Source organism: Equus quagga, chromosome 8 (assembly GCF_021613505.1).
Source record: "Equus quagga isolate Etosha38 chromosome 8, UCLA_HA_Equagga_1.0, whole genome shotgun sequence".
NCBI classification, from domain to species: Eukaryota; Metazoa; Chordata; class Mammalia; order Perissodactyla; family Equidae; genus Equus; species Equus quagga.
This window is the reverse complement of record NC_060274.1, coordinates 101,870,314-101,886,804: the sequence shown is the minus strand read 5'-3', so window position 1 is coordinate 101,886,804 and position 16,491 is coordinate 101,870,314. Positions and strand designations below refer to the sequence as shown.

The 16,491-nt window shown below is 38.0% G+C and overlaps 1 protein-coding gene across 1 annotated transcript in view; it reads right to left on the bottom strand.

The window, feature by feature from the left end:
* The window catches only part of KCND2 (potassium voltage-gated channel subfamily D member 2), a 452,568-nt gene that overhangs the window by 12,918 nt on the left and 423,159 nt on the right, over positions 1–16,491 (bottom strand). The window contains exon 2 of the mRNA XM_046670223.1: positions 4,637–4,799. Coding sequence (XP_046526179.1) covers positions 4,637–4,799 — 163 coding nt within the window. The remainder of the gene's footprint in view (positions 1–4,636; positions 4,800–16,491) is intronic.

The window sequence follows — 16,491 nt, the reverse complement described above, 5'->3', positions numbered from 1 at the left end:
CCTATGAGTTAATAGTAGAGGGTTATTAAACCACAGACAAATTGAAAACTAGGTTATCCACAGAGATCTGTGGATTTTTTTTAATAGTGGATAATATTTTTTAATAGTGGGTAATATTTTTTAATAGTGGATAATCTAAGAGATCATTCTCAGGCTCTAGCAAGGAGTTATTTCTTGCATTTAATTACTCTAGAACTCTGCAAGAAATTCTTTGATTTGGACATTGCTGAATGTGTTAGGACATGGTTCTCAAAATATGGTCCCCAAACCAGCAGCAGTATCACACCCCCTCAAACTCCTTAGAAATGCAAATTTTCAGGCTCCAACCCAAAACTACTGAATCTATGCTTTGGGGATGAAATCCAGAAATCTGTATTTTAACAAGCTCTTCAGATGATTCCAATAAATCTAAAGTTTGAGAACTACCATAGCAGTGTGATAAATGGCAGACAATATTGGTAACATCTTCCAATGTCGACATCAACATCATGTGAAAAGTAAAAAATTTATTTACATTGTATATTGGCTATATGTTGGTTCATTGATTCTAAACTTCTCGCTGTATTTAGAAACATCTAACGAAAAATCCCTAAAGATTCATAATTCTAATAATGCCAGAATTTTCCTGTTTTAGGCTTAACAGGTGTATGAGCATGAGCAAGTCATCTGTAAAATGGAAATAATGATACTTATTTGCAAGTTGATTGTGAAAATATGAATAATAGGTATAAAGCACTTGGGACGTACTAGAAACTCTAGAGAGGACTGTTGTTGCTATTAACATTATTAAACTATAATTATAATTACTATTACTGTTATACATGATAATTACAGTTTAGCCTTCTAAGTATACAGATGACTAAGTGGTGTGATTTGTATTTTAAAACAAGGTAGGCTCCCTGCTTCAAAGTATCTACCCTACCACCTGTCTTTGTACCAATTTAGCTTTATTTTGGCAAATGCATTCTGATCAATAAATATTTATCGGATTACTGAGTGAATAAATAAATCTATTACAGTAAATTACCAACGAGGGGTCGGGGAGAGATGTCACAGTTTAACTCTATATTCACCCACATGTCAGCGTTTAGTTAAGAATTTATCAAGGATTTATAGAAATGGGGCAGTTTTTGCATTCCCTTTAAAGGGTGGGGCAGGTAGTGAAAGCAGGAAGAGTGCTTACTAGGAAGAAGAGCCTAGAAGAAGGAAAGTACCCCAAAGAGTGATAATGGGGATGTTCTCAAATGCATATTGTGTTTATTTCGTGCTTTTGCTTGAGCTTCGACTTGGCAAATGGGACTAAACACCAAAAACTCTGGTTTAAAAAACATTTTAAAATATTACTCAGCTTCACTGATGTTTTTACTGAATGGATTGCTTGCTTGACTTAATTAGCTGGTTATTTTTGCATAACTTTGATATTTGTCAAATTGCCCAGTTCTAGATTAATGTGAACTATGTTAGCCTCATAAATGTTTATCTTTTTTTTTTTTTTAAATCTCCCTGGAAGAAAAATAGGAAATATCCTTTGATAACTTTTTTGGTTCCATATCCACTGTTCACAGACTAGAACCTGGACATATCACAGTAGGTGATAATATTCAACTTCATTAAGCCAATATTTCTAGTAGTCATGATGTACAAAACTCCTGGCATTATGGCAGAAACTTAGAGGAATATTTTAAAGATGACATACAGCATTCATAAAGCATGCTTTTCAATTTAATGTACTTTTAAAAATCACATTTATTTTTGCATTCTAAATTTATTTAGGCAAAAATGCTTCTAGAACATTCTTAGATTTTCTTTATTGATTTGCCTGTTACAGATGACAAGATTTTTTTTTTTAAAATGGATATTTTGACTATTGTGTGTGTGTGTGTGTGTGTGTTAGGAAGATTGGTTGTGAGCTAACATCTGTTGCCAATCTTCCTCTATTTTATGTGGGATGCTGCCACAGCATGGCTCAAGGAGTGGTGCCAGGTCCATGGCCAGGATCTGAACCTGCAAACTCCAGGCCGTGGCAGTGGAGTGTATGAACTTAACCACTACGCCACTGGGCCAGCCCCCAAAATACAGATATTCTGGAGACTGGCTTTTTTTGGAGGAAGATTAGCCTTGAGCTCACATCCACTGCCAGTCCTCTCTTTTTGCTGAGGAAGATTGGGCTTGAGCTAATGTCTATGCCCATCTTCCTCTATTTTATATGTGGGACTCACACCACAGCATGCCTTGATAAACCGTGCGTAGATCCAAGCCTGGGATCTGAACTGGTGAGCCCCAGGCTGCCAAAGTGGAGTGTGTGAACTTAACGGCTGCACCACTGTGCCAGCCCCTGGAGACTGTTTTTTTAAAAATGAGATTTCTACTTCCTACAGTTCTCATAAAAGCAATTTTTTGTTTTTGGGTTTTTTTTTGTTGTTGTTGCTGAAAAGACGAATTATAGATAGCCCTTCCATTAAAGAAGGAATTTCTAGGATGGAGATGGATGAGTGCTTAGGAGCTACGCTTTTTGTAGAATTTCTATTATTTTAAATGATGTACCTGTGTGCCCAGTAGAGGGATGGTAGCGTGTGGGCAGAGCCACAGTTGTGGTACGTGAAAGTCCCTGCTGGATGGATCAGTTGTGGCTAAATTCCTCCATCTCTGCTTGCCAAAGGTGTGCCCTGCGTGATTCTACAACTGCCAGGGGGTGCCTTTTTCTAGCCCTCCCTGTTTATTGGATTATCAGTTCTATCTATTCATGATAACGGGACTACTTGTTATCATTCTCTACCATAATTAGTTAAAGGCTAGGTACTTATCCAAAAATGAGGGATTCCATCAAGCAAGAAACTCCAAGGCTGAAAGAGTGATTCTTTGCTAAGGGAAGACCTCTGATGACGAACATGAACAAGTTCTCTGGACAATATGCTGTGTGACCATACTGATTAACCTGAACTTTCCAAAGAGTTATTTTACGAGATTTTATACTTTAAAAATGAGACTGACATTGTTCAAAAGCATATTTAAAATCCTGTTCTGGAATTACTTACAAAGACAGTTATGGACTGCCCAAATCTCTCATGGTATTTTGTAGTTATACCACATTACCTTGATTGTGCATCCACTTTAGTCATGATTATAAGTGGTTTTTGGATATTAAAAAAATGAATCTTTCTTTGAAGGACAATGATATAGTGTCCATGAAGAATACTGAAAATCCTGCACCACGGTCTTGAGAAAACTACAAAAGAGATTGCCAAAATTATTTCTAATCAATAAAGGCCCAGACTCTCAAGGTGACTATTTTGATAAAGAATGAGGAAGGGAAGTGTGCTAACATTTAGTTAGTTTTTCTGAGAGGCAGCCTATCATAATATTGAAGTATATGAACCTGGGAACCAGATTGGCTGATTGAATGTTCTCCAATTTATTAGGTATATGACCTTAGACTTTCCCAATTTCTGGGTATCTTAGCATTCTCATGTACAAAATAGGTATAATAATGGTAACTAACTCCTAGACTTGTAAAGATTATATGAATTATTTTTTGAAAAACGTTAAACCAATACCTGGCATACCATAAGCCATCAGTAAATGTTAAATATTGTGAATATCATGAAATACATAGATTTATATATGTTTGCATATAATCTTTTGTTGTTGTTGTTGAAGAAGATTAGCCCTGAGCTAAAATCAGTGCCAATCTTCCTCTATTTTGCATGTGGAGCACTGCCATAGTGTGGCTTGATGAGTGGGCGTAAGTCTGGGACCAGAATCCGAACCCGTGAACCCAGGCCGCTTAAGCAGAACGCGCCGGACTTAACTACTATGCCACAGGGCTGTCCTCCATTTGCATATAATCTTAATCTTATTGTGAGGTAGGTATTGTTTTCCCCATTTTACAGATGAATATGCACATTACTTACTCTGAGAGATTAATTAACTGGCATGAAGTTCAGAGAAACAGTAAACTGCTGGGCCAGGAACAAAACTCAGCTACAAATGGGCATATTTCTGTTACTTCCTGGGTCAGCTATGGAAAATATGTGCGACACATTTTGTTGATCTTTAATAGGCTTGGTCTACTGGAACCAGCTTGGATCTTGGTGGACAGAGACTAATTGAATCAGATCTAGAAATCTCATTCTAATAAAATTTGCCAAGGACCTATCTTTCATTTTACTACTGTGATTAGTGCTGTTCACCAGATATTTCTTTCTTTCTGCCTCTGGTTGCATAGTAGGATTATATTTCCCCACGTGCTTTGAGTTACACATGGCTATGTGACTTGCTTAGGCTAATGCAATAGACATGGAAGGGGCTTGGCCCACATCCAGGAGGAGGTTTTAGAGTCACTGTGTGATTCATCATGTATTTTACCCCTGCTTGAACGATGACAGAAGTACATTGTCAAGATGCAGTTTCCATCACTGGACCAGTAAGGGACCTGCAACATGATTGAGACATATTCCTTGTTGTTTTAAGCCACTGAGAAATTAAGGTTCTTTTTTGCTGTAATAGAACCTAGCTTGTGCTGATGGATGCAACTATCGACCAAATCTGGAACACTGAATAGCCGGTAAGGGATTTTAAAGCTCACTATAAAAAGTGGGAGATGCTAAATCATGGTTGCACAATGCTGAATACACACCTTCTGTGCTCTCCGTTTGTCTGCTCGTTGATTTTGGTGGTAGATCCGACTGAAGTTGGACACAATCACTGGGACAGGTAGAGCAATGACCAAGACGCCACTCAGCGAACAGATGGAACCAAAAATCTTCCCTGCTATTGTTTTTGGTACCATGTCACCATACCTGGGTTAGAGAAAAAAATATATTGTTTAAGTCACAGAAAGTCATTTCCACTTGCCACAAATAGCTTTTTTGCTTTAAGTCAAATGACTTTTTGGATGAATCTATCTGTACTTCATGACTACAATATACATGGCTTAAGATTTCAGTAAACCACAAATTATGAATATCTAAATATAAAAAAATTACCTTTCAACCTTGCAGAAATTGATTGTAACGTTTAGAAATCTCTTTGATTGGAAAGTATTTTAAGCCAGATGATGTAATGATAGCTCTTCAATTTGTCCTTTATACAATGTGGCATAGTTCTTTACATTTATTTAATCATCAATATTTCCATGCTGAATTTTATAGTCTAGATAACACATTTTTCCACTTAGTTTTTTTTCAACATTGGATTGGTTATGAAATTGAAGTAGCAAAAGCAGTATATCATATTCCTTTCATCAGATATAATCACTTAAAAAATAGACTTTCCAAGGTCCCATTAACCTTCACTTATGAAATCCAATGACCATTTCTCCGTGATAATCTTAGTCAATCTCTCTCTCTCTTTTTTTGATTAGTTGACTTCTTTCTCCTTGAAACACTTTCTGTTGGCTTCAGTACTAGAAAATTTCCTTAGTGGTCCTCCTACCTTATTGGCTGCTACTTTTCTATCATCTTTTCTGGGTTCTTTTCTCCTGATTTTTAAATCTTGGTGTAATCTAGGTCTCAAGTTCGAGTCCTCTTATTTTCTCCATATAAACCCTCTTCCTATGTGATTTCATCCAATCTCATAGCTTCAAACCATCTACATGCTGCTGATACCCTAACTGACATCGACAGTCCTGATGTCTATCTTGAAAGTCAGACTCACATCTTCAGTGGTCTGGTTTGATTATTCCTACCCCTGGATGTTTAAGAGCCATTTAAGACTTAAATTAGCCAAAAAAGAACTCTTATTTTGCTAGCTTCCTCTGCACCCCTCAAATCTGTTCCTCCCACAGTCTATCACCTTTAATTAAATGGAACCACAAACCGCCCAGTTGCTCATATCAAAATTGAAAGAGCCACCTGAATCCACAGTCCCTGCATCTCATTTCTCAGCTGGTCTTGCTGTCCCTGACCAAACCAAATCATAGCCCATTTGGATCTCCTCCCTCAGCCCCCCTTTTACCGCAGTATTACAAACTATCATCATCTCTTGCCGGAGCCAAGGATACAGCTTCTTACCTGAACTCTTTCCCACATTTTCCGCTTTACATTTCATGCCAACCTAGCAGCCAGAATTATGGTTTTAATAATGGAGATTGGACTGTTGCTATTTTGCTTAAACCTTCTAATAGACTTGAAACTAAAATAAATCCAAACTCCTCCCTTTGTCTCCAAGGGCCTATTTCATTTAGTTCCTGCCTACATTATGTACCACCTTCCACCAAGCTCACTGTCCTCCAGCCACACTGGCCATCTGGCTTTCTGTCATACAGGCAGCCCTCAGATCATCAACATTCAGGCTGAGACTTAAACGTCTTCATTCTAGAAGTCATTTTCTGGCCACCTTATCCATAGTGGTCTTATCCTCTCCTCCAGTCATTCTCTGTAACGTTTTCCCATTTTATTATCCTCACAGTACTTACTAACACGTGATATTTTCTAATTGATTAACGCATTAATTTTGTGACTCCCCACCTGCCCTGCAGACATTAGGACAGAACCTCGATAAAGCAGGGGCTGCTCTATTTCATGTCTCACTAACACAAAGCAGGCTCTTAACAAATATTAGTTGAATGAATACATTTTCTCTATCTTACTGATAGAGAATTCTTCCAAGAGTTCTCTCCTGGGGAGGGGGACAAGAAAGAGGTCTTTTGACTATATTAGTGCATATATGTCAATATGGGGATAGAAGTTGCTGAGGAATTGGCCCAGGAAAGGCTGGTGAGTGTGACAACAGGCTACACTGACTAGCCTTGCATTTGGAGACTCCATTCCAGGCTCTGGTCCTCTGTTCTGAAGGCCTAGTTACTCACTCTTGTCAGTGTTTGTGGATGATCAGAGTTGAGTGAATTCACCATACCTAAAATTCCCACAAGGATTTGGTATCAGAATGACAGTACTAATTTATAGTAAAAACAACAACAAAAAAACAAAACAAAAACACAAAAACCCAAGAATTGGAATGCTTGGTCCATATGAAACAAGGAAACAAGGTCTCTTTCTGTGGCCCAGTGGGGAAGCTAAATCATATTCTGAAGATTATGGTAGTGAGGAAATAGTCAAAACTAAACGAATTTATCAGGTGAGCAAAAAATGCTTTAGGATGTTCCTATCATAGGGATACATCAGTGGAATTCAAAGGTCAACATTTTATACAATGTTGTGTGCACATGAGCTAATTTCCCTGTTTGCCACAGTTCACATTGAGTGCCTGGCCATATTGTATGCACATCTCCTTTGCTTTTGCACTGATTATGCAGGAGGCCCTGGAGAAGTCTAAACCATACATAACCCCCCGTACATGCACGCATACAGGCAGCTTTTCAAAAAAGGGATTTGATTTTAATGTCTACCAGTTAGGATCCAGAAAGTGTTTCTCAAAAGGGAAAGTAAATAAAACTCAGCTATTTGTCAAGGCCAGAGAAGACACAAATGGAGTCCATGCAATTAAGATAAACCTTTTAAAACAGAAATACGCGAAACAAAATAAAATAGCTAAATGAATTCATCATATAGTTTATCCTGCCTCTAAGATATTTTTAATTAGCATTTATTAACTACTTTTTGTATTCTAGGCTCACTATGTCTTAGAGCAGACAAGGATAGCATATTTGTAACTATTAGAGAAAATAAAGGGCTAAACTGTGTGGTATGACCCAAAGCTTAGCAAGACTTTAACATGATAAAGACTGGTAAATCCAGGTAGCAGGTGGTGGTGGTGGTAGGGATGGAGGGGTAGTCGTACACTCAGAAGGGCGATGCTGAAAAGAAGAAAGGAGAAAATGGATTCTGAGGGACTCAGTTAAAGGGATTCTGGGCCAAATGAAAAGCACGTTTCCCTGGGAAAGCAATATTTGAGAAAGTATCAATCAGGGAAAGTATCCTTGCAAATTCTTTCTGAATGTAAACAGAGATTATAATACAAATCAGTAAAGCAGAAAGTGAACTTGTTACTCAGAGAGAAAAAACGGGTAAAGTGAAATATGTTGTTCATTTTGTGACAAAAGAGTAGAAAGTAAGGATATAAAGCAGCCTGCTGAACGACAGCAAATTCACAGATACATTGAAGTGGTTTAATATCATAAGGCTAGGCTAATCTGCATCAAATGTAATTATGTTTATTATTTACCTCCATCATACTTATTTTGTAATCCAAATTCCCTTCACAATCAACAAAGCATGGATGAACGCTTGAGATGACTGGACAGGACTGCAAAGATTATGGTAGGAAGAGAAAGAGAATGAAGCACTCATGGGCAGGGACACCATCTCTCATCTTTTTACTCTTGGGTAAAAAGACAGAGCTTTCCCACATTAGAGAAAATTAGGATGGTCCCCAAGCCTTTGCTGTTGTGAAGCTAAGGCAGAGGGAGGTGGTGAGAGCACAAGGGAGCAGAATGGGCAGGATGCTAAGTCTGGCCAGACTGCCCTGTAGTTATTCATGTAAGGACAGCCTGAGCCCTTGGCTGATTCCCAAGGAGCACCTGCTGTCTCTTTCCACACACCCCTTGGTTTTGTATCCATCATCCCTTCTGCTCTTCTCTCTGTTCCCCTCTCCTTTTTAAGATTGGCCTGCTGTTGATATTTGTAATACTTTAAGCATATTTCACTAGTTTGAATATGTTGGAGCATCCTAAAAAAGATACACAGCGTGATTTGCATCTGTTCTTACATTGGCCATTTTGTCTTTTTTCTCACTTAGCAATGACCTTGAGAATGGAAATGGGTAATTTTTAGCTGCAAACTTGTAATTGGGCACAGAATCTGAATGGGATGGGAGATAACTCTGCTGCTTTCCTTCGTTTAACAAAGGATCTTTTAACTAGTATTCAAACTCTTAGTAACAAGCAAAACAGCATTGTATCCTCAGGAATCAGATCTCTCTGAAACTCAGTGGAAGAAAGGCTTAGAACAGAAAGCTTTATCATGAGAAGTGACACATTGTGGCTAAATGATCATTTAAAGTTTAAGTATTGCCTACAGTACTTCCAACTTTTAATGATTATTTCTATTCCAGATAACTTGTTTACCAGTTGGTGTTTCATTCTTTATAGTCCATATAAAAACGTACCTTATTTTTCTTGACTCCTTGTTCTTAAATTTATGCGAAGCCCAGCAGTATTATATATTCTGTTCTTTCTATCTTTCTTCAGAATTTAATATTCTGTCCTAGTCTTCAAAAATCCATTTCCCAAAAAGAGCTACACTACAACATTACATAGATGTGGTTTTGTTTTCATAGTCACATTTTTTCCCATATTTAAATAAAATTGGTTAAAAGACTATAAGGGGTTTCTAAGGTCAAATAAGATAAATATTGAATTCTTAAAAGACAGAATAGAACAGGAGAGAGAATTGCATGATATAAAAGAATAACTACCAAGAAGTTTTACATAATAAAAATGAGCAGACTTGAACTTCACTAATTGAAAGGGAGTTTTTCCCATACTTTTCCTTCTCCTTTCTTCTGCTTCTTCTAACGTTCCCTTCTTCCTCCTACATCCACCATGTAGAACCACTCCAGTTTCTTTCTGCTTCTTTTTTACCCTGGACATCTGCCAAACCTTATGTTCACTCCTCCTTCTCCTCTTCACGTGAGTTAAAAAGGTGCAATATGGAGGTGTCATTCACATAAGAATATTAGTTCTAAAGTTACACACACTACCCAAAAATACCTGGTTAAAATTACATCTCTTGCCTTATGTTAAAGGTAATATTGAGTGGAGGGCCAATTCCTTAGAAGTGACTCAACTGTTTGTTCTTAAAGATTTTAATCTCAAATATCATCCAAAAGTTTCATGCAAAGTACTTAAATTCTGGCATGCATTCAATATCAAAAATGTGGCAAAACATGGTTAATTCAGACAAACAAGTAGAATGAATATATCTTCTGTCTATCTGTCTGTCTGTCTATCTATCGTCTATCCATCCATCCACCCATCTTGCCAATTTATCAAGTAATATCGAAATAGGTTTGAAAGTGTGCAAAAATTTTAAACACAATACATTGTAAACCAAATCTTATTAATATCTACTCAACCTTTCCCTTTTTGGCATTTCTCCAGAAATCATATAGTTAGAGTGTGGTTTCTTTAGATCTCAACTGGAGAAATATTTCCTTGAATTTTCTCACAGAGTGTTTGAACGCAATACTGTTAGCTTCCTAGTCCAATTCATATAGTTTCTATTTTTTCTTCTCTTTTTATTTGAAGAGGATAAATGTAGGCTCATTTGATAAAGGAGAAATGTTACATAGGGCAAACCTCCCCAGCTAAGGCATGACTTTCCATCTGTGAAACTATTTCCCTTGGCTACTAAGAGAGAAAACAAAAACCATGTATTTTATAAACAATCATGAAGGTAGAAAAGATCTTCATACAACAAGGAAATGATGATTTGAAAACAAACCTTGATTTTACTGCAACTCAATCTCTTGCTCTCCCTTTCTCTTTTTACAATGAAAAAAATCTTAAATTGCTAGAAATAAGGAATAGAGTGAATAGATGCTGCACAGCTGCACAGAAGCCCAGCAGCATCCTGTGTGTTGTATAGGGCAGGTGCTAGTTCAATAAATATTGTTACATTAGTTAAAAAAAAAACAAAAAACAACAACCACTTCCTATGGGACAGAAATCAGCATTTTGGGGTGTAAGTATTTGAAAAATAGGTATCTGCTGTGATATGTCTCAATGCGTCACCCTCAAATTCATATGTTGAAATCCTAATGACCAATGTGATGGTATTTGGAGCTAGTGCCTTTGAGGGGTGATTAGGTCAGGAGGGTAAAACTCCCATGAATGGGATTAGTGCTCCTATAAAAGATATCCCTCTGATCTCCCTAGCCCATTCCATCATGTAAGGACACGGCAGGAAGGGCAGGCTACAAACCAGGAAGTGGGCCCTCACCAGCCACAACACAGAATCCGCTGGTGCCATCTTGGACTTCTCAGTCTCCGGAAGTGTGAGAAATAAATTTCTGTTTATAAACTACCAAGTCTGTAGTAATTTGCTATAGTAGCCCAAATGGACTAAGATAGTATTCTTTAAAAAATTAGATGAAAGTAAGTGACACGTATAATAAAACTCTGGTGAAAGCTATTAGCTAATTGTCTGTGTGCATGCATTTTAATTGCTGATTTTTGTGTTTGAATTTTTCTCCTAGAGCTGACTGCTAATCAGAGAAGTCCAAGAAATAATTTCTTCTGACCTGGAAGCTGGATCACTTCCCAACTAATAAGTCTATCCCTCAGGGTCTCAGTATCTGTGTTTATTCATGGATTTTCTGCCATCAGCTAGGTATTCTAGAAGGATCAGAGTTTGACAGATAATTTTTACAGTAGCTGCAATGTTTGTAAATAGCAAACGACTTTTTTCTTTTTTAAGTGTTGCTATATAACACCTGCTTGTGGTGCAGAACTCGTTTGCCAGAGGGGCCTGGTATTACTTCGACAACAGACAACAGACAGATTTTTCTTTGACATGATTTTTTTCTCCCTGAAGCCCCAGTACATAGTTGTGCATCCTAGTTGCAAGTCATTCTGGTTCCTCTGTGCAGGATGCCGTCACAACACGGCTTGATGAATGGCGCATAGGTCCACGCCTAGTATCCAATCCAGGGAACCCTGGGCCAATGAAGCGGAGCACACTCAGCCTCCGGGCCAGCCCTCTCTTTTTGACATCTTAACATCAATGTTTGCCTAAAAAGCTGTCTTGATTTTGTCTCCACTTCTCTTGCCTGTAGGATCATTCAGGTCTTAGCCGGGTTGGAAGCTCATGAATTCTTTTGGATTACCTCACATATATAGTTATTTAAAGTATTCTGTGTTCTCAAATCTAAGCCAAATTTTGAGCTACTATTCTTTTAAAAGTGTATTTTTCTTTTTTACTTTTTCCACTGTTCAAAACATTAATAATCTTAGCATCTGATAAATGAGAGAGGCAGCTAGAGCATCCCCCACTTTAATCAGAGGTTCTCAGCAGGAAATCCACGGACGCGGAAGGAATTCATGTATAAAATTCAGATGGGGCAGAAGCTCCATAACAGTGTATGTCTTCATCGGAATTTTCCTGAGAGTTTTCAGAGATTTTATTAAATTACCATAATTATGGATCAAATATTGCTAAAAACTTTATGGTTTGAATATTTAAGGGCATGTCAGTGTCATATATTATCAATATAAACAGTTTGAACACGCATTGCACAAGGGAAATGCTGTAAAAATATCAGCGTTGCTTCACAGCTGCAGAAATGGCAAATGACCACTAGGGGGCATAAAAACCTAAATGAAAGTTTGGAAGCAAACCAGAAGCTTTCTGGTTTTCGCAAGCTGAGAGAAAAGTATTTCCAGTAAATTGCTTCTACCGATTCCTTATCTTTGCCTACACACATTCAATATTTAGGATATATTTTAGGCATCTTATTCCTCTGGAAATAGTTGAACAGGAAAAAACCTCACCAATTTCATGGATTATCTATTTTCAAGGTGTTTCTAAAAAGATGCATAAGAAGTCTGACAGCATTTTTTTGTTTGTTTCTTTCAGAAAGATAAGCAAATTTCTGTAATGCAAGATATCATTAAAGCATAATTTTAAAAAAGAACCCCTTTGACCAAGACCCTTAGTGTGAAAATTAGGGGAAATTAAAGGATTGGGTTTGTGTACAGCAAAGGGGAAAATCGAGGAAAGGACTAAGATGCCTTTAGCACGTCTGCTCACGTTTAAGCTCCAAGCTCTCAACATGAGATTTCAGTGGGGCTTACTAAACTGTGTTCCTCTGGCTTGTGCTTTTTTCAGAAATACATTATTTTCTGTCTCCTATTTTTTCTCTTTCTTTTAGCCTATTACATGATTAAATGAGGCTTTAGAGGTTATGTATGAAACATGAGTATGACTTAAAATCCTAATAAAACGTTTTTTCCCTAAATGAATACCATTAGTAAATCTTTATAGTCTCCTTTAAAGAATATTTTATTTTCAAAATATGCTTTTCAGAGCTGATGTTTGTAACACTCACTTTATTCTTCATTTTTTAAAAAGTTATGAAAATATATGTACAATCGATTATTGTCAGGCACACATGAAAAAACACTGCGGACTGGTTTTCCCAGCTGTGGGATCACCGGAAATACTTTCCCCCGCTTTGGGATCCTAGTCTTTGCTGCCTGGAGCTATCCATTCATCCTCATATATCTTAGAGTCTGATCATGTCATTCTTCTGCATCAAAGCCTTCATTGTGTCTCCATCACCTGCAGGAAAAAGCTCCCGCTCCTTAGCATGACAGACACAGCTCTTCATGGCTTGGCCATCCCATCCCCCACTGCTCACCCACATACACCCTATGTTCTAATTGAAACAAATAACTTTCTATTACTGGAATGTACTATGTCTTTCCATTCCTCTATGCCTTTATATATACGGTTCTTTCTAGAATATTCCCCCTTCCACTCCCACTGAATAACTTCTTTGGGTGAACTTCTAATTCACATTGATAAATCTCAAGCATCAGCTCTTTATTTGAAGAATTTCTTGTCCAAAAAGAGTAATATTTTCCCTCTTCAATGCCTCCTGTGCTGCTTGCAATTAATAAGAGTAAAATTACTTTTTTACAGGTCTATTTTGTCCTGCTAAACTATGAGGTCCCGGAGGTCAAGGATCATGTCATTATTATAAACCCTAGTCTGGCACAGACCTTGTCCAGTGCTGAGCAAATAGTTGGAACTCAATAAATGTTTATTGCTTAAATAAATCCTCCAGGGAGATGTCTGATGGTAAACAATAAATATGGGAGAGAGAAAAAGGAAATACATGTCTATTGCTCTTTTTCTCTTAGCCAGATTTCCTTTTCTTCTCCAGGCCCAGCGCCATCTCATCTCCTCACTTTGTCCAAATTACTCTTCGGATACTTAGATGACATGCCCAGAATAATCTAGTTCTACACTTTTAATTAATCTTACTTTTCATATGCAGAGATATCATTTTTAACCTGCATGATTTTAAATGAACAGAGAAACCGAGAGATCTAATGCTTCTCCAGTTCCTACTTGTTTTCCACTGTCATGTGCTTAACCAACATACGTCCGGCCAGAATGTCAAAATACAAACCCCCTTAAATTTGACAGATTTTGCAACCCTCAAATGCCCAACAATTTGAATGAATACTGACTCCTGGTTCTCTGAATCTCACGTATCATCCTGGGAATTGGCTGAGTCTTTCTGTACCACTCTAATTGTCTCTAAGATGCTGCTAATCTTAGTTATTGAGCACTAGTAATTCTCAAAAAATTCCATTGTTTAGCATCCATTTTTCTTAACAAGGTCTTTTCTGGTTATGCCCTAGGAATATATTGGAGGAGGTATGTTGTCTTCCATTGGAAGAAAATTAATCTATCAAGCAAATCAAGCTCCCAGTGAATGCCTCGTCATTTTGGCTTTGGGCTGATGGCCCCAGCTTCCACAGGATGCATGTTTTGGTTTTGCATCCCAAAGGATCTCATCTTCAACACTGTCAGAGCTGCTCTCACACTGGGAGCTTTCTTCAGTTACCTGCTGTTGTTGCCTCCCTCTCTTCCGTCCTTTGAAAGGTAACTCTGCTGGAGGAACCTCCCCATAGTGCCTAGTTCAAGTCACTGCTGCTGCCCTGCAGGCTGTCACCCAAGGAGCCAAATCCCAATGCCATTTCGACAGTTCTGTTCATTAGTCTGTTTTCTTATAATCAGCCACCTCTCTCACTTGCTGACACCACCAAAATTATTCACTGTTTACAGTCCATTCAAAGACTCCTAAGTGCCTTTGCCATGGGAAGAGAGAGGAGCTGGTCCAGAGGCTTATGCCTGCAGAGCCAGTCTTAGAGGAGAATTCAGTTACGCAGCATAAAAGCATGAAGTAGAGACGTTTATTGTGAAAGTTTTCATGTTTTTTTCCACCTAGGTTTGCACAGTCTAAAATGTATTATCTATTATAGGCCTCACGACACCTTTAAGATGTCTTCGAGTATTTTATTTTGGACTTTACTTTTAAAATTACTTACGGATCACCCAGTAATGACCTAACACATCTCTTGTTTCTAATTCTGACCAGGAAGTCCTATTGTCTATTTCTTAAGTTTTACAGAAAAGAAGGTGCAAAATTCTAACTGTACTGGAGAAAAGACTTGACTCCCTGTTGGGGCAGGGAATTAGGCTCTGTTTCGGCAGCAGCAGTATCTGCCTGAGATGGTGGTGCTGCAAATACAAGTGGTGTTCCTCCTGCCGATCTGGAGGCTAGGCTGGGAAGTCCAAGGTCAAGGCTGACAGATACAGTGTCTGGTGAGAATCCACCTCCTGCTTCATAGATGGCTGTCTTTTCACTGTGTGCTCATGTGAAGCACAGTGTACGGCAGCAGGGGGAAGGGAGCTCTCGGGGGCACTAATCCCATTCTTGTGGGCTCCACTCTCAGGACCTTATCATTTCCCAAAAGCCCCACCTCCAATGATCACCACATTGAGTGTTCGGATTTAACATATGACTTTTGAGGGGACACAGACATTCAGTCTATGGCATGATCTAATGGCAATCCCATGGATGGCCTGGCACCCTTCACTCAGCTGACCATCCCAGGTAGGGCCTGGCCTCCTCCAGTGCTGTGGTGGAGGTGAGGGTCCAGTTTGGAGCTCACCATCACAGAGCAGTTTCTCACAAGTCATACAGCCAGGTCGGATGCCTGCCTTGTTCCTTCCTCATCTGTGCATCATTCTCCCCAGTCTGACCAGGGCCTTCTTTCCAACTGAAAATTCCAAAAATCTGAAAGCATAAATAATTTAATATGATTATGCTTCATGTAAATAATCACAATTGTTTAAATACAAAAGGAAGGGAGACCAGAGAAGCTGTGATTCAACCTCCCAGAGACAGCTAGGCATTTCCATCAAAATTCTGGTCTTCAATTTAACCTAGAATGTTTCTATATCCTTAAACAAACTTTGTTTTGATGAGAATCCAAAGGCCTATATTTACTTTAGAGATGCTTTTGGAGAACAATTCTATTCTGTTCAATGTGAGACAAAGTTATTTCCTAAAATCAAATGAAGATGCTATATGTATTTTCTATTTAGATCCTTTCACCTCTTCTTAGGAGATTAAAACATTGATCGAGTGATCATTCTTCCTATTAACTATGTAAATTATGGCAGAGCCTTAAAAACATAAATGAGGAGGGTCTTAAATAAATTCACGTCTCTACCTCCATAGTTCTTACTGGTCAGATTTCTCTGTGGAAATCTACCTGTGGTTGCATTCTGATTGTATCTAGTTTAAATGAAAACAACAACACGAAACAAAAAAGTGTACCTGCTTAAACAAAAAACAACTAAAAAGAACCTCCTATAAAAAAATATTTTCCTGAAGTTTGATTTTAAGGAAAATGAGGAAAGAAGTTATGTGAAAATAATTTGAAACTAGCAATCAAAATTTAAAAAAAAAATTCCAGGATCTATTCCACATTCCAAGCACATTAAATGC